Source organism: Podarcis pityusensis (genome assembly GCF_964106645.2).
Source record: "Podarcis pityusensis genome assembly, chromosome: 10".
In the NCBI taxonomy this organism is placed as follows: Eukaryota; Metazoa; Chordata; class Lepidosauria; order Squamata; family Lacertidae; genus Podarcis; species Podarcis pityusensis.
The window spans coordinates 37,022,844-37,047,093 of NC_138035.1; the positions used below are offsets into that span (position 1 = coordinate 37,022,844).

Sequence of the window (24,250 nt, forward strand, 5' to 3'; positions counted from 1 at the left end):
TATAGGGATCTAGAGCAAAATTAAGCCCCTTTGCAGTGTTAATTAAATGAATAACTAAACAGAGGAGCTACAGTTCGTGACAAAATGTTGGATAGCCCTCAAGGAAATAGCTGATCCCAAAAGGCACATTAAGAAGTTGTAGAGAAACAGCATCATGATGATAAAAACAATTTCAGACAGAGGTATGATTTTGCAGCAGCCTTTTGAATTACCTGGGAAACAGAGAGACTTTGTTAGGTAGATCAAGTAAGTGTAAGCTGGTTAAAGTTTTGTTACTTCAGTTCATTCACACTCCAACTTATGCTCCTTTTACCACTGCTTTCTCATGACAGTGAAAAGGCATGCACTGCATCACACAGTGCCTGCCCTGTAGTCCTTCGAAGAACGATGCTGGGAGATGAAGTGAGGATATGCAGATGCAGCAACCATCAGATTCCATATGTTACAGACCTGGAATATGATCACATTATTAACAACCAGATGTCTTCCTCAGAGCAGATCACTGTGATCTGTGTGACAACTTCATTGAGAGCGGCAGATTACGACCCCAGAACAGATAAGCACCTAGAACAGCTCTATGAGAGAAAGAACAAGAACAGGAGTATGCCATGTACACAGGTAGGGCTCTCGGGTGTTGTCTCAATCACATCAGTGACCTGGTTCACCTGTTAACACTCAGCCAAGCTATGGCTAAGCATGAACACACAAAAATTGCAGGTGCCTCATTGTCCTGCTGGCATACTAGCCAGAGCTAAACCGTGGGTGGCTTAGTGTTACGTCCAAACCTAGGTTTATGGTTTGTCTTGCTCCAAACAAACCATGAGCTGTAACCAACGTTTGTTCTTGGTTTGTTCCCCAGACAAACCATGAGCCCAAGTTTGGATGTAAAGCTAAGTGAAACCATGGTTTAGATCCCGGTAGCATGGCATTAGCAGGAAATGGGGAGGGATATTTTCCTGTGAGTACCCACATGCTTGCTTGTTCACACTTAGCCATGGTATAACTTGGTGTTGCATTTGAAATGGGCTGATGACTGATGTAAAAGCAAGAAGATTTTGAATAACATCTTGGTGTGAAAAAATTGCTTCATTTTATATTTTTGACTTCTTACAAGTACAGAGAAATTGGGTTGTTGACATAGGAGATTAATGCCACAAAACATCCTTTTATATCATTTGTGGATTGGGGTATAAGTCTAGGGTTGTCATATGACCTCTTTTCCAGAACATGTCCTCTTTTTCATGGGTATGTAAAATGAGTCGTTATAGCGATCCATAGTTAAAAGTAGAAGTTGGCAAATGTGTCCTCTTTTTTTGCTCTTCAAAATATGACAGCCCTAAGATGGATGAGCTTTTTCTGAGCATGAATGCTGTTGCTGTTTCCCTATACACACTAGATCTAAATTAACAGTAGTGCCCCCCTTTTTTTGGTAAGGTGGGAGTACATCAGAGGGACATTCTGACAATTAGGCATGTCCATCACTAAGTTAAATGTACTTGGGCCACTTGCCACTGTGAGCAGTAAATAGCTGAATAATTCAATTCCTTTAATGCTGACTTGTTCAATGGGAACATTGTGCTCTGACATCTGGTAGAATAAGATTTATTATTGCTATTGTTGACCTAGTCTTATAATGATGCTGTCTTTGTTTTTGTAGGGTCGTCTGGACTCTTTTCGCCTGCTCAAATACGATATTGGGTCTGCAGATGAGTTTACAGGCCACTGTGGATCACTACTGGTGAAAAGGCATAATATTGCTCCTGGCATGTTTTTGGTAGGTTATAACCTTCCTGTCACACATCCAGGTCATTTCAACTCATACCAAGCAAATGGCTTCCAGATCCTATGGCTGGAGTCTACTTCTTGTGTTCTTCGTTCAAGACAGCCCATTCCCCATTTCATAGCAAATGGCGATGCTGACATCTTCCTCTTGTCCATTGGGATCAGTGCCATCACAATAATTGCAACATAAGGATGATTGGTTTCGTTCTACAGAATAGTGAAAGATATGGCACTGACTGGAAAAAGACATAAAATTCCAGTTTCTCCCTCAAAGGGGTCTGGTAAGAACAACTGCTCAAGTTTCTGATCTGAGAACTAAGGAAAATATCTCTATTCTCTCACTGTTTTAGATAGATGTGTAAAGGGGGAGAGATGGAAGCACTATAGTGAATCGGCCTATAATTTGTTCTCAGCAAATGATATGAACTCTAGAAAGGTGACTCCTCCACCTTATTTTCTGAATGTGGAGCCTAACAGAAGCAAGAACAAAATAGCTGGCATGATCCCTTCCCAATGCAAGGGGCATGTTTGAAATAGTCTGTTACAATGAATGCAGGACAAATACTTCCCAGGACTGAGAGTAATGTTTCTTCTTACTGGGGCAACTGGACCTCTTCTCCATGACTCTCCCTGGTTACTAATGAGCACTTATTCCATTGGTCACTGTATGCCTGTATCCAGTAAGTAGTGTATACCTGCTCTTCCAGAAGCAAATAAATAAATAAATAAATAAATGAGTGCATTGGACTCACCTGAAGGGTATTTTTACATGCTAGCATCTTGGATTCCTGTCCAAGCAGCAAGCAAGCAAAATCTCTCTCTGTAGTCACCTCTAAGCAACTGTAACTTCTAAGTTTGTCCAGCAGAGGGCCCCTGTCCACCTACATCTAGACTTATTAATCTATAAAATGAGATTTCCCTTCCATTTTAATCTGTTGCAGCTATTTCCTATTTGCAAATTACTTCAGTTTCTGAACCACTACAGTTGACTCCTCCTCAGTTTCAACCCAGTGAGGAGGAAGGTCTCATAAAATATATGGTTTCCCTGGATTATCATGAATGTTTGTGCAAACTAGGGAGCACGAGTTAAAAAAAAGAAAAATTACGTGAAAACAATTGTCACAAGCTGCAGAGCCGAAGCTAAATTTATAGAATCCTAGCCTATCTGCTGAAGCTTGTTCCCAAGTAAGCATGCAGATAATTTTGTATAATGAATATAACTTAGTCTTTACAAACTGACAAATACCAAGGTTAGCAAGTGTTATATTTTATAATAATCTTTGATGGTTGTGAATAAATTGTGTCATGAAAGAGCAGATATATAGTGTTATCCGTCTTCTGGTTTGTGCACAGTCTCTTCAAGTTTGGCTTACCTGAATCAATTACCTTAACTGACGAAAGGCCTATAAGAATGACCTTTTGCACTTGATTGCTTTTTCCCAACCAACTGTCAAAGTAGGCCAATTGTTTCCCTTGCTGTTAGTTGAGAATATAGGAAGCTGCCTTTTACAGAATCAGACCACTGATGCACCAGGCTCAGTATTCTGCCAGGAGCTCTCCAGGCTTCCAGACAGGGGTCTGTCCCAACCGAACTGAAGATACCAGGGACTGGCCCTTGGGCTTTTTGCCTGCAAAATATGCACTCTGCCCATTGAGCTATGACCCTTCTTCTAGAATGCTTGGCTGCCTCTTTTTATGCAGGTAAGGAAACATTCTCCCCAAACTGTGCTACATTAGGATAAAAGAAGTCCTTGAAACTATCCCATAGAAGTGATCAACCCAAACATTATTCAAGGTACCTGTTTCAGTTTCCTCAACTTTTACATTTCGATTAAAACACTCTCTAGAGGGCAACATCAAAAGTTTTCAGGACTCCTTTGTTTGAGAGGGTTTCCATAAATGCAGACCTGAATCTGCCCAGGCTGCCCCACAACTGACAGTCCTGTGCATATCTACTCAGAAGCAAGCCCCAGCACCTGTACTCAGACAAATAGGTTACAAACCTGAAGCAGGTGGTGTCTCTTTCTGCAAGCTGGCTGAGAAACCTGCCTAGCCTGGAGCATGAAACATACAATTGGCTAAAAACAGCAAATCTTAATGAGCTGGATTACTGGCCTGCCACTAAACAAAATGAACTACCCCAGGAGCAAGATGGCAAACGCCTAGCTGAAAACAGTTGATCTAAAAAGGTTAACAATGTCTTGCTGGTGACAAACTAAACATTAGTTCATACTACAATACAGAAGAATGCCAGTGGTGGAGGCACCCTAGCCAAGGTTTAGAAGGTGCTGGGTCTCTCCAGTGCTGGGGAAAGCTGTGATATTGTACTTAGTTCTGGGCAGTCAGTTCAGCAGGTGAGCAGGATGACTCATGATGGTGTGATATAATAATAATAATAATAATAAATTTTATTTATATCCCGCCCTCCCCAGCCGAAGCCGGGCTCAGGGCGGCTAACAACAATCAAAAAATCAAAAAATCAAATAATCACACAATCTAAAAATATTTCATTATAAAAATTAATTAAATCAAATTGATGGCAACCAATTAAGCAAAGTTCTGTGCAGGTTGCCAGAGGAGGGAGTCAGGCTGCGCCCTGATCAAAGGCCTGGCGGAACAACTCTGTCTTGCAGGCCCTGCGGAAAGATGTCAAGTCCCGCAGGGCCCTAGTCTCTTGTGACAGAGCATTCCACCAGATTGGAGCCGCAGCCGAGAAGGTCCTGGCTCTAGTTGAGGCCAGCCTAACCTCTCTGAGGCCTGGGACCTTGAGGATGTTATTATTTGCAGACCGTAGGTTTCTCTGTGGGGCATACCAGGAGAGGCGGTCCCGTAGGTACGAGGGTCCTAGGCCGTATAGGGCTTTAAAGGTTAAAACCAGCACCTTAAACCTGATCCTGTACTCCACCGGGAGCCAGTGCAGCTGGTATAGTACCGGATGAATGTGATCTCGCAGCGAAGACCCCATAAGGAGTCTCGCCGCGGCATTCTGCACCCGCTGGAGTTTCTGGGTCAGTCTCAAGGGCAGCCCCACGTAGAGCGAGTTACAATAATCCAGTCTGGAGGTGACCGTCGCATGGATCACAGTGGCTAGGTCAGGGCGAGAGAGATAAGGGGCCAACTGCTTAGCTTGGCGGAGATGAAAAAATGCCGCCTTTGTTATAGCTGTAATCTGCGCCTCCATAGAAAGGGAGGTATCGAAGATTACACCCAAACTCTTAACGGACGGTGCTGGCACTAATTGCACCCCCGCAAGAGATGGGAGTTGCCCCCTCAATCCCATATCGTCCCGACCCAGCCAGAGGACCTCTGTCTTCGAAGGATTTAACTTCAACCGGCTCCCACGTAACCATCCAGCCACAGCTTCCAGACATCTGGTCAGTGTGTCTGGGGCCGAGTCAGGATGGCCATCCATCAACAGATAGAGTTGGGTGTCATCAGCATACTGATGGCAACCCAGCCCAAAACTCCGGACAAGCTGGGCGAGGGGGCGCATAAAGATGTTAAAAAGCATCGGAGAGAGAATCGCACCCTGCTAATGGCCTGCTAATGAATTTAAAATTGGTAATGTGGCTCCAGACAAAACCGCGTCCCATTCTCCTGTATGTCTCCTCAAAGGCAGCTTTTGCATTCTACTCACAGGCTGATGTTTTATGTATTTTTGACAGATGTACATTCGAGGAAAGCTGCTCTTTGCCAACTACATTTTCAATGGATACAGCAAATCAGTGAAAGATCTTCAAAAGCAGATTGCCCTGACAAGGAACAATTACAACAGGGGCTACTACTTACCCCCTGATTATAGACTGAGGTATTTTACTCTGTGTAGACATACCTGTGATAAATAGCTTTAAATGTGGTTTGTTGCATCCCATCATAATAGATAATTTGGTAGATCATATTATGACACTTTCACAGAGTGGTGGAAGTTTGAAGTTGTTTCGGTTTCTTTCTGATGTTAGGATTCAAAGTTTTAATTAATAGGTTAAAAATCCACAGTAGTTGTTTAATTGGTGTGTGTGTGTGGAGCTAAAATACAGCACACCAATTAAATTTAAAAAGGGCACACGGTTTTAAAGGCTACTTTAGTTTTAATGTGCCATGTAATATTCTTGAGATCTTCCATGTGCTGTCAGGTGAGATGCTCCTAGTCAGGCAAGCTAACCCCCAAAATCATTGCCAAACAAATGGGTAAAACTTAGCCCTGCGTCTTAGCCCTGTATTGATTCAACTTTTTCTTAAACGACCTTGCACCCTGCTTACACGGTGTGGATGGCCATTGCCCGAAGCTCAGCTCCATCCATGTTCCCATCTAACCTTGTCTATGGGGCTAAACCAGCAAATTATTTGAAGAATTGTTGTGACAAAGCAACACAGCAGAGAGAGTGGATGAGGAGGGCAGTATAGCTTTTAATGAGAGAAAGGAGAAATTCAGAAAGTTATATAAAAGTACAGTTTATATAAGTCAAGCATCAGAAGAATTAATAGAGAAGTTCAGAAACAGGAAATAATGTTTTATTACATAAAGTACCTATTCAAAAGTTACAATCTCCTATGTACATTCTTGTTGGTTTAGGAAACAGGTACGATTGCTTACACAGGAAAGAATGACAATCCAGCTGGTAGTGTTGCTCTTTCTCATGAAATACTTGCATTTGTCTGTATACACTTTGATAGAGTATCAAACAAATATTCAAAACAAAGGCAGCAGAAATCTGGAAAGGGCTTCTTTAGCAAACAAGCTTATCAGCATCAAATTAAGCTAATATAAATGATTAGAACTTGAAAAAACAGACCTTTAATTCTAGGAAACTTACATCACATAATTAAGCACCTGTCAATCTCAGCACAATATAAATTCACTTCCTGAAAACAGTTCGCCTCAGTTGCAGCATCTCTTTTCTGCTTTCTGGCTGAAAAACCAAGTTCCCTCTCTGTATAAATGAATTCCCTTCCAAAGCAGCAGCAGCAGCAGCAGCGAGGTAGAGATGGGACATCTCATATATTGATGAGAAATCTCTCAGCTGAATGTACAGGCTTAACCTTAAGGTAAAGTCGCAGAGGGAATTGACTTTCCCATTGTGATCACAGGCTGCCACAGTGGCAAGAACAGAGTCTGAGACTATGTACAGACAACTTTTCAGAAACTTGATGGCATTTTAAAGCCGCCATTAATCTGCAGAAGTGTACATAGCCTGCAATACAGAGCTTAGGAGAAAAGCTACCAACTTGGCCTCTCCGCCACACTAACCTGTGGCCCTCCAAATGTTGTTGGACTACAACTCCCATTATCGCCAATGGTCAGCAATATCTGGGGCCACACTTCAACTATCCCTGTTTTAAAGGCATGCAAAGGGTGACTGGGATTTATCCAGAATGAAGCCTTCCTTTATAGGCCTTTTTGTGTCCAGTATTCTCTTTCAGCCTCCTCAAGTGCTGCCTGCTTCCCTCTACTGATTAATCTCATATGGTCTCTGGCTAGCAACTTTTTCATTTGGTGTGACAAGAAGCTCTCTCTGCAGAGGTTGTGTTGGACTGCTGCAGAGTTATTAAGATCTTATCTGAATCATTAAGAGTTTCCCACAGAGCTACTGCATGAGGAAAAATAATACATACTGTGCCTTACTTCAGTCAGCAGGTATAAAGACAGGACCGACCCACATTCATTAGTGAAGTGCCTGAACAGTGAGCCAGCACTGTGCATTGCATAACTAGCTGTTGCCAATATCATTTAGCAAGAAATTCATCTTCAGTAGAAAGTCAAGTTATAAACAACCATTTATATAAATAGACAAAAACTGCAGTGCTGATGAAGCAGATATTTGCCCCCTCACCTTCTATTTTACTGCAAACGGGAGAACTATGTATTTGCACGATGAAGAGTAGGGTTTTTTAAAAACACAGACAATGAGTTTTGAATTCCAGAGAAGGAACAAATCTAAGTATGAACCATGATATGTCAAGTAATGGTTGTTTAAGAGGAGTAAAAGACACCAAAGATATGGAACAACATTCAAGAGAAAGTGAAAACCTTTGGACTGCTTATCTTAAAATACCCTTTCTGGGCTTCACAGCCGCACTGAATATTGCAAATGATTCAGTGAAAGTGTGAATATAATTCCAACTAATTTGGTATCAAACAAAGGGCAAGATTCACCTACCACATCCTCTCCTCCTGCACCCCCCCCCATAACTGGCTCTGGGGTGAGGTGGGAGTACCCTCAAAATAGCACATGGGGAGGGGAGGAGCTATTGTTCCATCTGGAAAACTGCAAAGCTTGCACAGATGGAATATTTGTAATAGGATGCTTAATTTCACTCAATGTTCTAATACTTATTTTGGTTATAATAAACTTTAAAGCAAAATGTAAGCACTTATAAAGTGGTTTGCACTAGTTTAAAAGTAAAACAAAATGTTAGCTCCACATGTGGTTAGCCCCCCATCCCAGCCCCAATCTATAATTCAAGTATAATCACATGTCAGGAGCCAGAGTCAGGCAATAAAAACAGCAATGTTAGTGAAGTTAACTCTTTATTCAAAGAAACCAAAACAGCACCTCTTCCCAGTAGGTCTTGCCCCCATTGAGGCAGCTGCAAGGACTGAAGGTCCCTGCCTTCCCACCGCTCTCTAAAGCTCCTCCTCTCCAGGATCTTTCCCAAACAGTTACAAACTGTGTCTGCATACAACCAATCTCTGCTCTGCTCTTTTCATTTCTCTGAGTTTTCCAGGGGGAGGGGGGAGGAGCTGGTCACAGCAGGATGGGGAGACCCCCTAGGTTCTTCAGCAGCCTGTCTCAACTCTGCCTCTTGGCCAACCTCCTCTCCAGCCTCAGAGTCTGAACTGTTCTCTGCCAAAGCCTCTTCCTGCTCACCCTGTTGTTACCTCTTCTGCTTCTGACACCTCCTCCTCCCAGTCTGCTCCCTCTTCTCCCTCTTACCACTCCTTGTCATCCCACCACCAGTCCCCTGGCTCTGATACTTCTTCCCCTGGGGGTTCCCTTGGGAATTACCTAGCTGGTACCTCCCACCACTCCTCTGCATCCAGCCAGACCGTGACATCACACAAGCCTTCTCTTCAGTGCTGTTGTAAAGATTTCTGAGATAACTAAGTGCTCAGAGCACTTCACTTACATTAAGTATTTCGAACACCTTTTTTATTTCCATTAATACAAAGTATGTCTGTCAGCGGACAAGACTAAAATATGAGAGAAGCTAAAATGGTCAGCAAAATAAATTAATGCCCAGGGCCCAAAAGCAAACCTACACACACACACACACACACACACACACACACAGAGTCATCGAATTCAGGACTGCTGTTAAAAGGGAAACCAGAAAGTACTAGGAAGACCTTAGTGAACTGAGCAACATGCACATACGGGATTGCACTGTTAACTCAGAAATAAGTCCTACACTCTGGGGGTGACACCTAGGTAAGAGCGTGTAAGATTTCAGTGTGAAGGATCTAAAATGTATGCTTAAAAAACCTTGAAAGAATTGTGAGAGTCCTTAATGAGAATAGAGAGGGAGACATGTTACCTGTTAGGAATCCAAATTAAAAAATAGGTGATCTGATGTACTCACCTATGGGTTTAACTTATACAACTAGGTTTTTTTATTATATGACTAGGTTTTAAGTGAAAAATGAGTAAGCAATGGAAACTTTGGACTAAGCTTGTGATTAAGTCTAGGGGAAAAAAAGTAAAGTCCACTGTGTTCTGATAACCTAAAATTATAAAATACATAGTAATCAAAGTATACTGATGTGTACCTGATTTCTCTTATAAGTGCAGTACTTTAATTTGCTTTTTGTATTCCAGTTCTCTTGAAAACAGCCTGCAGAGTTACCCTGAACATACTCAAGCAAGGATTTCACACAATATTTCTAGTTGTATTTGCTATGCCACTGACAGGTATGGAAAAATAATTATTTTGTCTTAAACTCCACATGCTCAGATCAGTAAATTATCGGTTTCAGTTCATGTCCACCATGAGCACCTTGGGGTTTGGATGTTTTGTCTTTTTGAGGTAACACAAATCACAGGAATTATGGAAGAGTTCAAGCTAATGATTTGCAAAGGAATGTCTTACATGAGAATCTTAAATAATGGCCAATATCTTTTTTTAAGGCTGTTGCTTTGCCCCCACTAGAAAGAAAATCTTAAGCCAAGGATAGAGTTCATAGTATTTGAGGCCTTCAGGGCCATTTATTTAAAGTATTTCTTTAAAGTTCTCAGAAAATTCCAGTGTGCATACACATGCCCTTCTGGGTCACAGACTGTGTTTGAACTCTTAAATAGATTGTTGTTGAGTATTTACACATTTTGCTTGGTACTTTATTTTGAAATATACCAGGAGTGCAAGTACCCATGATTTTGTGCTATTCAGCTTATACAAAGGAGCCACCAGCACTCAGGAACAACTCAACAAATGAAGCCAGATCCAAACTCAAATTATTATTTTCCCCTGCAAACTCACCATGAGCTGCAGAGGATCATTGTACAGGAGAAGAAGAAAAAGCCCAAGTATGGACATGAAGTAGGAGAAGAAGAACCTTGGAAAAAGATATGTGAGACAGATGTTGTTTTTTGCTTTTTTCTTAAAGTCTGAAATGAAAAATGGGACTTTTGGGAGGAAACTGAATATATTCCTGTCTTTTGGGGTGATGAGTGAAATATTTTTTTAAAAAATAATTACATTAAAATGTTAATAGTAAATTCAGGCTGCTGTAACTTTTCTAGTCCCCAGACTAAAAAGAAATCATATTGGTGATAACAGAATTGTTACATTTATTTGACTCCACTACTGAACAAAGCAATGCACTTTGGCCCGGATTCCACTAAAGCGTTGCGCTGGTGGAAGCCAGCAGAAGTCACGCTAGCACAATACGGCTTCCTCCACTCTCATCCTGTGTCCCCCAATAGTTCTGGGCGATCAGGAGCCTCCCTCTGGAACAGCGCATTAGGGGGAGGAGAGGGTAGATTGTTCCATGAGGCAAGCAGAACTGCTTGTGCTAACAAAGTGACCGTAATACCGTGATGTTGAATTCCTTGCTTTATATTTGATGTTGCAAACATACTTGTAAAACTTGCAGAACATAGAGCATTCTTAGGGTTTTGATCCAATCTGGGAATCTGCCAACCATACTGCTGCTACAACATAATAGCAATGCATACCCTCCATCATTTCACATTGTTCTGTGAACCGACCCGAGACCTCCAGGGTATAGGGCACTATATAAATTCAATAAATAATAATAATACAGTTATTGCGGCTTTATTCCTTGTGTGGAAGTCAACAGCTGCCGCCACCACCTTCCACAGTAGGGAAAATCAGCTGAAGCAGTTACTCTAATGGTGGTGGAAGTGCTGAAGTGAAATACATGAAAACACTTGTAGATCAGACTGAACATGAAACCAATAGAACAAGAATCTGAGTTACCTTTGGATGGAGCATTTTCAGAGAATATAACCCAATGGAAAACAAAGTAGAAACTAAAATCAAAGGACACCAAGTCTCAGTTAGTCTCTGCTGCAGAAGTAAAGTTGTTTTTATCTACACAAGGTAACAGATGGAAAGAAACAGGGGAGAAGACCTGATCAGAATCTGTTTAATTTCCCTTATCTGCAAAAGGGTGTGTGTGTCACATGTGACAACTTGGGAGTGTTTGCAATACGGAAAAATCACTGCAAAAACAAGAATCAGTCAAATTATTCTCCATAGTCCAGAAGTTAAAATACAGAAGATTGTGCTGGGTTTTTGTTTTGCTTTGTAACCCTTTGCTAATAACTTATTATTATTTTAGGTTAGCATCCCAGGATACACAAGCTATGGCTTTCATTAAACAAAACAGTCCACATCTTAGGCTGTGGCCCTGATGAACCAACAGCTCAACAAATATGCAGGTCATTAAGTGATCTAATGCAGAAAGGAGAGGACGCAAAGTGGGCAGAAAAACCCACATGGTGTTAGGTTCTTGTTAAAGAACCATTTCAAGTAGTTGCATAATTAATGTCAACATTATAATAAGCAATAAGGAAATGACAATTAGACCATTTGATTTTTCATTTTTGGAAAAAATGCCTAATAATATAAATAAATAAAGATAAAATATTAAAAGAAATGCCAGTCATTCGTGGTACCTGTAAGAACCATACTATACACTTGGAGTCTAGTTGATATTTGCACATGGATATATTTCAAAAGACTAGTAAAGTCCAATTGAAGTCATGATTTTTAATGGTTATCTTCTCTTCAACATCCAATATTATCAATGCTGAATCTTTGCATGTGCTGCTGTTGTTAATCCCACTAGCCTTCCATTGTCTCCTAATAGGCAGGCAAATTTTATGCGGGCTCTATGATTCTTCATTTTTGCAGTCATTTACTTCACCTTTGTGTTTTTCAAAAGAGTCTTCCTTTTCCTGTATCTCCTCCTCCTCCTCCTCCTCCTCATCGCCAAATGTTTGCTCTTGCATGGTTGTAAATGTCAGTGATCTGGCAGCAACCTGTGCTGCGAGTCCTGATGTGAAATTCAAATCTGCTGATATATGAAGCTCAGCCAGTCTTTGTTTGATGGAGGACTGCAACACATCTCTCTCAGGTGGCTGCGACACATCAACTCTGTCCACACCAGCTGACTCAGATTCTTCACCTTCTCCATTGCATTGGTAACATGTTCTTTTTTCAACTTCTGGTGAGTCACCATTTGCAGCAATGTCATTTTTGTTCTTACCAGATTCATCAGAGAGGTACTCCATCCTATCTTTCTCACCATCAGTAGCTTGTGTTTTGAAGTCAGAGACTGCTTCTTCCAAGCTGTCATCTCTGCTGCACACCTGCTTGCCTGATTCTGAATTCTTCGGCAATCCCAAAACATTAATGGGTTCCTCTTGCTCTGTACCAGGCAAGGGTTTCATCGCAGCTTGAAAGAGGGGGAAATATGGAATGAGTATTCAAAATAACTTCACTGTAAGTTTTAAAGGATGTACTGCTCTCAGTGAAAAAATATGAATTTCATTTACTACAGAGGATGCTGAACACATAAGGTAACAGGTATATATGCCCTCTCAAACATTAAGAGGGATAGAAAACTATAAAACAAAATGGAAAATTCCCACTGGTTGCTACTGAATAAATGCAAAACATGCTCTGCCTGTGTTTGCTTCTGGATGCCTTCAGAAGGGAATGTGGCCCTCACACTGATAAATTCCCCACCTCTGATATAGAAGGAAAATCTGTAAGGATCCTTCAAGAGAACCAATTATGAATACTCTTGACAATTCTGTGAGTCTAGAGAAACTCTCACCCAATGCATCAAGCCTATCCTTGGATGGCCCCACAAGATCTTGAGAAACAGCATCCCAGAGCCCTCACACTGAATGGGCCTTGCATTTGTGCAATTTCAATGAGCAGCCTTCAACTGCACAAGGTTGAAATAGCTCAAGTTAAATATGTATAAGTTGTGATTGTAATGTATAGTACTTTAGGACCTTGGGAGCTGTTAGGTATTATAGTCATACCTCGGGTTACAGCCGCTTCAGGTTGTGTTTTTTTGGGCTGCAGACTGCCAAAACCCGGAAGTACCGGAATGGGTTACTTCCAGGTTTCGGCAGTCGCGCATGCACAGAGGCGCCAAATCGCAACCCGCGCATGCGCAGACGCAGGTTGCGAACATGCATCCTGTACGGATCACGTTTGCAGCCCGAGTGTCCACTGTACTCCTGATCATCAAAAGCTAAACCAATTCAGAAACGAGAGTTGCATACAGATTTCCTTAAATTAACGACAAAAGTAACACTTACCATGATCACTAAACAGGAGTTGCTTCCACTTTTGTCTTTCTGCCTCTGAAGCTTTAAATCCCAGCACAGATTTTAATTCCTGCAGCACTCTCTTGGATTCCTCTCTTTCACGTTTTTGCCTCTCTCTGTCTTCCAGGGAAAAGTAATAAAAGTCATCTCTTTTATACTCGCTGTCTATATCTGCATCATCAACATATGCTTCAAGTTCCTGAGGAAAAAGTTAACAAACATCTTGTTGCATCTAAAAATTACTCAAATACTGGAAGACAGTGATGGTTCCTAACCATTTATTTAAACTACAAGATTTGGATCCCAAGTATGGTTTATAGACCAAAAGGAATTCTGAAATAACTCTACCAATATTTAAAAGAATGTTAATTGAGGTCAGTTATGGTATTTCAGGTTTATATAGTTCAGACACACAAAGGCTGTCAACAGATTCTCTAGGGTGGCTGAAATGTTTAGTTGACAATAGTAACCCACTTTCTTAAACACTTTGTATATTTAAAACGATGCTTCACCACTAGTATCATAGCCTTACATCCAGGTGTCACATGTTAAGAAAACGCCAAGGATGGAGACATCAGTGGCCTGCCATTAATTATTGGACTACAGCTCCCATCATTCCTGTTCACTGGTCATGCTGATACAGGTTGATGCGAAGCTATAGGTTTTTCATTCCTGCTATATATCTAACACTAGACTCTTACCCTATATAACAGCAGCAGAAATTTTCTTTGCCAACACAAACATTGCAGCAAATAAAGATAGCAAGTGACAAGATGCAACTGACAACCATTTTCATCATGTTCAAGCTTCCACTCTATGAGAAGCGAATTTTTGGTACATTTTAAATGTATATTTTTATTAGGTTTTTCCAGAATAAGTAAATACATAAGCAGAGGACTTTATCTGTTGAATAAAGTATGCTGATACAACTGCAGAACACTATTATACTTCCCTCAATCATCAAATAAACATACACATATTGACACATTTTGTGAATTTTGCAGACTATAATATTTGTACCTGTTCTTCAGGGATTGGGTCTTTATCCTCTATATGCACAGATGGTTGCAGCAAAGGTACCATGGTGCAATGCTTGTTCTCACATGATGGTTCAGGATTGCCTGGAGTTAGTAGAGAAGCAGCAGAGAAAGGAGTCAGCAGAATTGGGTTTTTGTTTTTTTGAATGTCAACCCATTGGACTCTTGTCAGCCAATTTCCCCTTCCCTACCTAAATCTGCCCCAAAGGGCTAGAAGAATCCATTAGCAGGTAGACACTGTCCTAAGTTTTAATTACTTTTTATTTTAAAAATAAACAACAACTTAAGGACATCAGTTGATATTTTTAGGAGGCATGAATCACAGCTGAAAGTACACAGTGGATCCCATGAATTTATGGCAAGCTCAGATCTACTGCTATGAACAATCAAGCTAGTATCTCCTTTCAGATTTACGCCCAAAGTCTGAGTTCATGTAGCCCTTCACTTATGTAAATCAGAAAGGGATGTGCAATCCACATTACCTTTTTGATGCATTTTAAAAACCTACTTACAAACCCAGGTATTTTGCTATTGCAATACTGGAATTACTATTTAACCGCATATATGACTGCCTGCCTACTGAAGATTATATTTTACTGTGACTGGAATTTCTCAGTGCTTTTGCGAATACAATTTACCTTTTTTCTCTGGATTTCTTCGAACCATTTTTTCCACCTGAGAAATGGCCTCTTCCCAGCAGCTGTTGCTTGCTTGCATGTGAGGTTGAACAAGTCTTAGTTTTGTTTCTACAACTTGGTAGGCCTCCAGAGTTAGTTCTTGGCTTTCCTTGGAACTAATAAACTTCTCAAGTTCATCCTCAAGAATTATTACTCTGGACAAAAAACAACAACAAACCATTTAATTAGTACACAAATCAAATATTTTATGGACCTGCTGTGGGCAGTGAGTTGATGTGACTGCAGTTATAAGTCTCCAGATTTTATATCCTCCTTTTTTATTCTTACAGTCTATCAGTTCTACCTATGTAGGCAGAGCCCATATGTATGATATCAAGGTGCCAGAAGCAACTGGTCAGGGCTTAAAGGGTGAACTTAGTTTTAGACAAGTAATCCAAGCCTTTGAAACAGCAGTAAAAAGACCACAACCATTGCACAGTGTCTAGCAGCTATGTTCTAATGAAGGCTAGAGAGAAATCCATAAATTCATAAGAACAACTTCACTTGTGGAGAGATGTTATAAAACATACACTTTTCATGTAGAAGGTCCTGCGTTCAATTCCCTGCATCTCCATCTAAAAAGACATTCAGAAAGATCCTGGATCCTGAATCCTGGAGTAAGTGCCACTAAACTCAGTGAGAATTAGTTCTATGTAAACATGCATAGGGACGTAGGTGGCGCTGTGGGTTAAACCACAGAGCCTAGGACTTGTCGATCAGAAGGTCGGCGGTTCGAATCCGACGGGGTGAGCTCCCGTTGCTCAGTCCCTGCTCCTGCCAACCTACCAGTTTGAAAGCACGTCAAAGTGCAAGTGGACTTCCAGCGGGAAGTAAACGGCGTTTCCGTGCACTGCTCTGGTTTGCCAGAAGCGGCTTAGTCATGCTGGCCACATGACCCGGAAGCTGTACGCCGGTTCCCTCGGCCAATAAAACGAGATGAACGCCGCAACCCCAGAGTCGGCCACGATTGGACCTAATGGTCAGGGTCCCTTTACCTTTACCTATGCATAAGTTTACATTGTAAACCTTTGGCAAGTGAATGAAGAGATTATTAGGGAACTAGTAAATGTTTCTGCTTCAAACAGCACATCTGAAGGATTAATATGAATAGACGGACACATATCAGCAAAGGTGGTATTGTTTAAGAACACACATCCATGTTTTCTTTTTTAGTTTAACCCTAGCCTAAATAACAAGTAGACATAGTACCAAAATGGAATCAGTTTTCTGTTCCCTCTCATTAAAAAATTATCAGTACAGTACAATCATTTCCTTTAGTGGTAATCTCAGTAAAACAAATAAGTCATTAATGCACACTTGCTCACAGTTAAGCCCACTGATTTTCATGAAAACATATTAAAATAGATGGGCTTCAGCAAACATAAAACTCTGTTAGGTTGTGGTCTCTTGCTTTTTGTATGTATTATTCAACAATCTGCAGTTCTCATATAACCAGTTCCAAATATCAGCCCTTTTAATAAACACTCAATGTTGTTTTAATAGTATTGTATATAATTACACATGTAGTTGTGTACAGCTAGTACAACACACCTCTTTACTGAACGTAAATTAGATTGTTTGATTAAATAAGAGCTAGAATAACAAGGCAAAGAAGTTACAGCAATATCTGCCTCAATAAATCTTATCAGTAGTTTCCGATTGCAACATTACATATTACTTTCTTTTCTAAAAAAACTTGAACTACAACTGGAATTAAACTACAGGTACTGGTATCGGAACACAATGCATTCCCAGGCAATCGTTCATTAGAGAGCAGTTGCATAACAAGCTGATGATTTCCATTATTTTCTATGGGAACATTTCTAATCCATGGGTTCTCCCTCCATGCTTTCTGCCCAAAACTGCTGCGGCCGATCAGCAAAAGTCAAACAAAGGAAAAACTGATTTGCCTGATCTCTTCTGTTCCCTGATCTGTCTCCCTCAATGGTTTCTGCCCCAAATGGCTGCAGCTAATCAGCAAAACAGAAAGAAGTAAGGAAGTGGGCAAACTCTGGCTGTTCCGCTATCTAAATCAGCCGTTTGTGTAGCAAGGTTTGGGTATACAGTGGTACCTCGGGTTAAGTACTTAATTCGTTCCGGAGGTCCGTTCTTAACCTGAAACTGTTCTTAACCTGAAGCATCACTTTAGCTAATGGGGCCTCCCGCTGCTGCCACGCCGCCAAAGCACAATTTCTGTTCTCATCCTGAAGCAAAGTTGTTAACCCGAGGTACTATTTCTGGGTTAGCGAAGTCTATAACCCGAAGCGTATGTAACCTGAAGCGTATGTAACCCGAGGTACCACTGTACTTCTTTGTGTTCAGAGAACTGAGATTTCAGATAATAAGCATTCTGACAGCGGACCTGTGTGTAGTGACAAATCACTCCCAGAGAACAGCTTACTCATTAAGCAAGGCCTTCAGATGGAGTTGTAGGCTGCGTACTGCTGTGTGGAGACGATTTAGTTCTCTTGACTTTTGTTCGTTTTTGACTGAACGTTCCAAACCAGATTGATGGTGTGTTTCAAAGTACCGATAAAATTCATAGCTCCGTTTAAGCTCTTCTAAACAGGCAGCATGTGCATGATGAAGACCCTGAGTCACATCAGTAAAGGTCGAAAGTGGCAAATGTTCTGGCCTGATCAGAGTCTTGATAGATGCATTGGAGGGGGACAGCAGAAGAATTAGCCGCCTGAAGAATTCAGAACTTTGTCCAACCCAAAGTTGAAATAAAACCTACAAATACAGAAAAGTTACTATAACCCAAATTGTTACAGAAAACAATAACATTTTGTTTTTCCTGCTTTTTCATACATTTTAAGCAATTCAACAATAATATGATTACCAAACCACTAAAACTTTTTTTTTAAGGTTTACAATGCACCATACATGAATATTAATATCGGGGCAGGGTACAAGAAAATATACTTTGCAGATAAACAACAACAACAAAACTAAAACAATATAAAAAAGACTACAAATAGAATTTAAGGTAGCTAAAATCAACTGGATAGGACACACAATAAGTCACTTAAAACCTTTAGCCAACAAGTAGGCTTTAACTAATTTGCTAAAAGACCAAGTTGGCACCTGTAAGGGGAGGACACTGCACTAAGCGAGTGCTGCCACAGAGACCACCTTGGGGTGTAGTCAGGCAGAGCAGAAGTGTTTTAAATGAATGACTTATTCAGTTATGTAAGAGCTACAGTCGTACCTTGGATCCCGAACACCCTGGAACTTGGATGTTTTGGCTTCCGAACACAGCAAACTCGGAAGTGTTCTTTGGAACTCAAACATCCAATGTGTTTCTGCGGCTTCTGATTGGCTGTAGAAGCTTCCTACAGCCAATCAAAAGCTGCAATTTGGGTTTCGAACGTTCCGGAACGGATTCTGTTTGACTTCCAAAAAACTACTGTATTTCTATTAAAACCTCTAACAGAGAGACAGAGACAGAGAGAGATTGGTTTTCTGACTCTTTTGATCCACCTCAATGGCCTATAACTGCTGGAACTCATCCAGTGCCCTCTTTTTAAACAATTATATTAAAAAGTATAAAAAATATGTAAATCAGGGATTTCCCAATTTTCTATGCTATAGCAATTTATTCTGATAATTAAATATCCTTTCAAGAGTCCACAACTAAAGCTTATGAAAGGTAACAAACGAGTCCAGCCCAAAGATGTAAGTTAACTTAATATATTCCAGGCAGCTGACTTGAGCCTTGGCCTGGGTGGGTTTTTTAAAGTTAGTTAACAGGCTCAGTCAGGTTTTCTTGCTTAATTGCTACAAGTGGAAAGTAGTTACAAAATAGGCCAATGTTAAACCTGAAGGCTGGATTACCTTTAGTGCTGGCAGGCTGAAGCCATCTGTGAGATTGTGTGCTTCTTCCTCAGACACCTGCTCTTCACTGAGTCCAAGGCCCAGTTCTTTGAAAGGCACCACACAGATGTAGTTTGTCACATTGTCGCTCTCAGAATTCAATGGGTAAGTTTAGTTAGTGTTAAGGCAGTTAAAGAAGCTTTTGTATGACATGCAACTTGGGCAAACATCAGGTAAAAAAGAGACCACAAGCTTTTCAAACAAGTTAAAGATTCTATAAAGTGCTCTTATGTATAAATAAGAAACAGCTATTTCTCCAGTTCTAACAAGCTTCAGAATAAAGACATGTTCGTTCACAAAAAAACCACAAGTGATTTGATTGGGTTTTTTTCCTATTTAGCAACAAATCATGAACAAAAAACTGTTAACAAAATTGAAACTGACAGGATTCATCTCAAGTGTTAATCCATCTTTATTGAATGCCAAAATTTATCTACATTAAAAAGAACACTAATCAATACCACATACAATATTCAAAGAGGGGCAATCCATTGCCCCACACTTCAGCATATGGCTAAACAGTGCAGTCGGTGGAGCATGAGACTCTTAATCCCAGGGCTGTGGGTTTGCACACCATGTTGGGCAAAAGATTCCTGCATTACGGGGGCTGGACTAGATTATCCTTGTGGTCCCTTCCAACGCTGCAATTCTATGACCTCTACTCCAAAGACAGGAGGAGGAATTGCAGTTGAGCCATGTACATAAAATTTTATCTCTGTACAGTAGGCTAGTTGACACACACACACACACACACACACACACTCCTCTCTATTCTTTATCCAGGAAAGGAAGAAGCATTATCAGAATGTTCAAGCCAGGCAAAAATATTCAAGGAGAGTGCAAAGTAGCACAAGTGAGGAATGTGGCCTGGTGAAAGTCATGAAAGCCAGGCAGAGAGTCCTGGAAGATTGCCTTTGGCTGCTGGGCCTGAGGGTCCCCATCCTAGGGTTAGAGTGCTGGACTGACACCAAGGAAACCAGATTCAAATCTCCACTCAGCCATGAAGTGGGTCAGTCCTTAACTTAGCCAGGGTTCTTGCAAGCATAAAGTGATGTGTGTGCTGCATGGTAGGTTGAAAAAATTGTTATGAAGAAAACCAAACAATGGAGTTAGTGAATATGTAGGATATTAAGGCCATGGACAAGAAACACAAAGTTGTGTTAAGTTCTTGAGACAAAATGAACATAAACATAAAAAGAGGTCTAGCAATCATTAATTCTGCATTACATCTATTTAGCCCTTTCCAGTATGTCCTATTTCAAAAAAAGGATATTGTTTCAGCATATACAAGGTAGCAAGCCTTGACGCTCTGAAGTTGGCTCGTACTGACCGATAAACTGCTTTCCGAAGACCAATGAGATGCTGACAAGGATGCTGTCCGGCTTTATTATATGGGCAAGCAGCACTGACCCTGTCAAGCAAACTTGAAAAGTAAAATGTGATACAACTGTACAGATGTCCTAAGTAATGATAAAAATACAAAATAAATCAGTATTATCATCTTACATGTTTTCATTTTATGTAATATACCTTCATGCATATCAAGAAATTGAACGATTATTTCATTATTATACAAATTAAAGAAGCCCACACGTAGCTAGTAGCGATGTATAAAGTCATTCAAACTTTAATCCCGCTTTAAAAGTGAAGAGAAAGACAGCACATTTACATAGACAAATATCATGACCTTTAGGATCGCTTCTGTCTTTATATGCAAAAATTCCTATCTGTCTTTCCCAGTCTTCAGAATCCTATATGATCTGCAGGCACCAATTTCATGTTTTTATAAGGAAATATACTTCTGCCAGGCTTTCAGACTGAAGAAGCTAAGTGACAAATGGCATGAGCCACAGGTTTATGTGGTCTTCCAAATCCTTAATAGTGAGCATGTGGCAGCTACCCATTGCAGCTGCTTCATTAAGAGGCTTCCTTGCTCCATACCCTGAAAAACTGCTCCTGCAGATCATGAGGCAATTGATGAAATCAGAGATTCAGAAATGGAAGTGCCTTTTGCTAATGCTCTCTCTGAGCTGGATCCTAGCCACTAACTTTTTAATTTTTTGAAGCTGGAGAACTAGACTATTTTCTTCACACAGTCCATTTGCAAAAATAAAATATAAGTATTTTGCCCCAGGGTTTGATCAGACTGCAGCTAACACTTAGCTCTTTTGAAGTACCGTTTTAACTATAATATTAACTATTCTTAATTGTATGCTACCTTGCCAAGAATCAGCTTGGATTGTCTTACCACATGCCTAAACGTTCCACAAGACAATCTCTTTTTTCTGTCAGTAAAGCTCAATTCAGACTAATTCTCTGCGTTTGGGAACTTCGCTTACTGCAAGATGGCTACACTTTTAGTTTTACATGTAGCTGCTTGCATTTGCAAACTACACAGCAGATCTAGTATTAGAAGCATATGCTCTGTAAATAGAGATTAAAATATTATGTATACATGAGAATGTTTAAGCAACAAACTCTGGATAGTATTGCTGTTTCTTGTTCTTTATGAAGTATGTTAGAAGTAATCTTTGAAGCCAATATACATCTAGAAGAATTTTGACTCTTATAACTCAGTGTAGCCATTCATCTAAAAGCAGAATTGGAAACAAATAATCCCCTAAACACATGATATTAAATTATGTTGCATTTAAAGGTTCCGAAGTGTCATGGGGGTGGAAGAGGGCTTTCCATAACCTTTATAATGTTCAACATGTTTAAAACATCTCTCTAAAACTATTCTTAAGCAAATTACATGTCATTCAGGAAAAAAATAAATTGTAACAAAATATGGTTTTGAATAATGCAAAATCCAAATGAAATCTTAATACAAATGAATCTTAAATGTGAAACATTTTAATATTTGTGAAGTGAAAATTGGTCCCAAAAAGAAGTGTGCACTTTTTGAATTTGGTATATTTGCAACCAAAGCATATGAAAATTTAGGAATGAATCTCTTGAGGAAAGTTTGTAGCAGGCACTTGGAAAAAGTTAAAAGCTGCTTCATCAGGATTGGGGTTTTTTTTAGGCGAGACACACATCTAATGTTTGTTTTGCATGTAGATTTGGCTTCCTTCAGCTCCCAAGTACAAAAAGTTGTTTCTTATGAGTTAATTGACCTTTTTCTTCTTATCAGACTACAGGAAGAACACAACCAACCAGCTGTGAAGCTCTTCAATGTGTGTGTCTTTTGCAGGTACTTTTTACTGAAATGCTTAACGCGGAGGTTGCTGAAAAATTGTGCCAAACGTATCAAAACCCACTTCATTCCCATGCATAACCTTGTTATCTCTTTTCCATGAATCAGCTTGATTTGGGTACCAGCGACTCGAGCTTCATGACAAATATGTTATGTGAATAAGTGAAACATCTTAGATTTAGACATTTTAAAGGAAAAGTTTATTCACTCCTGGTTAAACAGGGATGACTGAACCAAATAATAAAATAGCCTAAAAATCAGACTCACAGAGTAAATCCTCTGGAAATGACTTCAGTTTCTTGAATGAGCCGTAGAGATTTTCTCACAAGGTTAGTGAAGGCTCGACAATTAGTCACCATATCTTCTAGCTGGAGTTGGCATTTTCTTAGAGATATTTGCAGCTTGGCTGTGTTCAGTGTGTCCAAACCTCGTATGCACATGTAAACCAACAAGCCTACTCCCCCCACCAATCCAAGAGATCCATTCCATGAAGAAGGAAGAATAATCAGCGTGCTGATGAAGGCAAATAGTAATGAGATATCCCTGCAAAACAAAATAGCTAGTATAAGCCACATCTTGCTTTTTTGCAGCTTGCCCAGATTCTGGGCATGCCAGGTGTTGCCCAGCTTTCATTAAAAACAAAGAACAGCAATGAAAAGTATGATTGTCATATGAAGGAAACCATAATATCAATAGGTATGGAACTATACAGAGTCCTAACTCAATTTTCTGGAGATGGATATTTATGTTTTAAAGTGTCTTTAAGAAAGTATTTTTGCTCCCCTGAAACATAAGTAAAAGCTGTCAATATAAGTTAATCAAGAAACCCAGTATCTTAGTATAGCTTTCTCTGCCTTAAAAACAAATGGTAGCAGGAAAAACAGGAATTCATGCTATTTCTAATTTAGGTATTATTTTGTGTGAAATGTATGTCCTTGATTTATTTTAAATTTCTTTTTTCAAAAATTACCCTGCTAATACCAATATAGTAGGACAGCAGAAGGGGGACATATTTCTTCAGGGAACCAAATGCTGATCTATTGACAGTTTTGTTTTTCAAGTTTCTGATTCATTTAATCTGACCATTACAGTCCAAAAGTGCACGCTTGGTTTCCTTTAAAGCAGAATATGGAAGACCTTTTTGTGGCATCATTTCAAATGGCTTGGTCATTATTTTTCTTAAAACCATGTATGCTCAACAGCAAAGCTTCTCTCACTTGTTTTTGTCACATTTGCAGAATTGTTGCAAAATACAAGTCTCTGCAGGGACACTAAAACATTCACCATGAATAAGTCTAGTTCCCTTCTTGCATGTTATAAACTGTGACAAATTTGCATTCTCTTATCAAATGCTACTTCTTGAAACATTGGTCATTACAACATTATTATGTGTGCAACCCATGTAATCTAAAGAACGGAACCCATGTAATCCAGAAGAACCAACAGAATTACCTAAAATGAACCAGAGACATAATATTTATGCAGTATATATTCTACATCCAGGCTTGTATAGTGAGCCTCTCCCAAGACGAGAAAAAAAGATTTTAATCAAATGATGCAAAATCCAAAGAACCTGAATTTGTGTGGAAACAGCACACTCTTTCCATTAGCCTCAAATAAACATATCGGGGAGGTGGGTGGGGGAGAGTATGTTAAAGTAGCCCAGAACACAGGCCCACAAAATAGAAAGCTCACTAAGAAAAATGGGCTTATCAATTGCCAGAGCAGTAAAAATCAATGCAAGAGATAGGGTAATAAACTGTTAAGAAGGGAATATCACATGCACACTTGTGGCTAACCATCTTCAAAATTTCACACCTAAGAAAATATGCTCCTGCTGTACACTGCACAAATTAATGAAAAGCAAAG

At 40.0% G+C, this 24,250-nt stretch overlaps 2 protein-coding genes across 8 annotated transcripts in view; one reads left to right on the plus strand and one right to left on the minus strand.

Moving 5' to 3' along the window:
* Positions 1-10,496, plus strand: part of LOC308486124 (uncharacterized protein) — a 33,350-nt gene extending 22,854 nt beyond the window's left edge. For all 4 annotated transcript variants that reach the window (XM_081022485.1, XM_081022484.1, XM_081022486.1 and 1 more), the window contains 5 exons: positions 333-618; positions 1,658-1,774; positions 5,448-5,590; positions 9,600-9,692; positions 10,135-10,496. In XM_081022485.1, coding sequence (XP_080878611.1) covers positions 333-618; positions 1,658-1,774; positions 5,448-5,590; positions 9,600-9,692; positions 10,135-10,213 — 718 coding nt within the window. In that variant the 3' untranslated portion in view covers positions 10,214-10,496. The remainder of the gene's footprint in view (positions 1-332; positions 619-1,657; positions 1,775-5,447; positions 5,591-9,599; positions 9,693-10,134) is intronic.
* VEZT (vezatin, adherens junctions transmembrane protein) overlaps positions 10,019-24,250 on the minus strand; it is a 30,273-nt gene continuing 16,041 nt past the window's right edge. For 2 of the 4 annotated variants that reach the window (XM_081022488.1, XM_081022490.1), the window contains exons 5-12: positions 22,649-22,924; positions 20,456-20,605; positions 19,144-19,291; positions 17,708-18,039; positions 15,268-15,461; positions 14,613-14,713; positions 13,584-13,791; positions 11,376-12,703 (exon numbers count right to left, since the gene is read on the minus strand). In XM_081022488.1, the coding sequence (XP_080878614.1) occupies positions 12,138-12,703; positions 13,584-13,791; positions 14,613-14,713; positions 15,268-15,461; positions 17,708-18,039; positions 19,144-19,291; positions 20,456-20,605; positions 22,649-22,924 (1,975 nt within the window). In that variant the 3' untranslated portion in view covers positions 11,376-12,137. Of the gene's footprint in view, positions 11,335-11,375; positions 12,704-13,583; positions 13,792-14,612; positions 14,714-15,267; positions 15,462-17,707; positions 18,040-19,143; positions 19,292-20,455; positions 20,606-22,648; positions 22,925-24,250 lie in introns of those variants that run through there. The other 2 variants (XR_013990958.1, XM_081022489.1) reach the window with 2 other exon arrangements.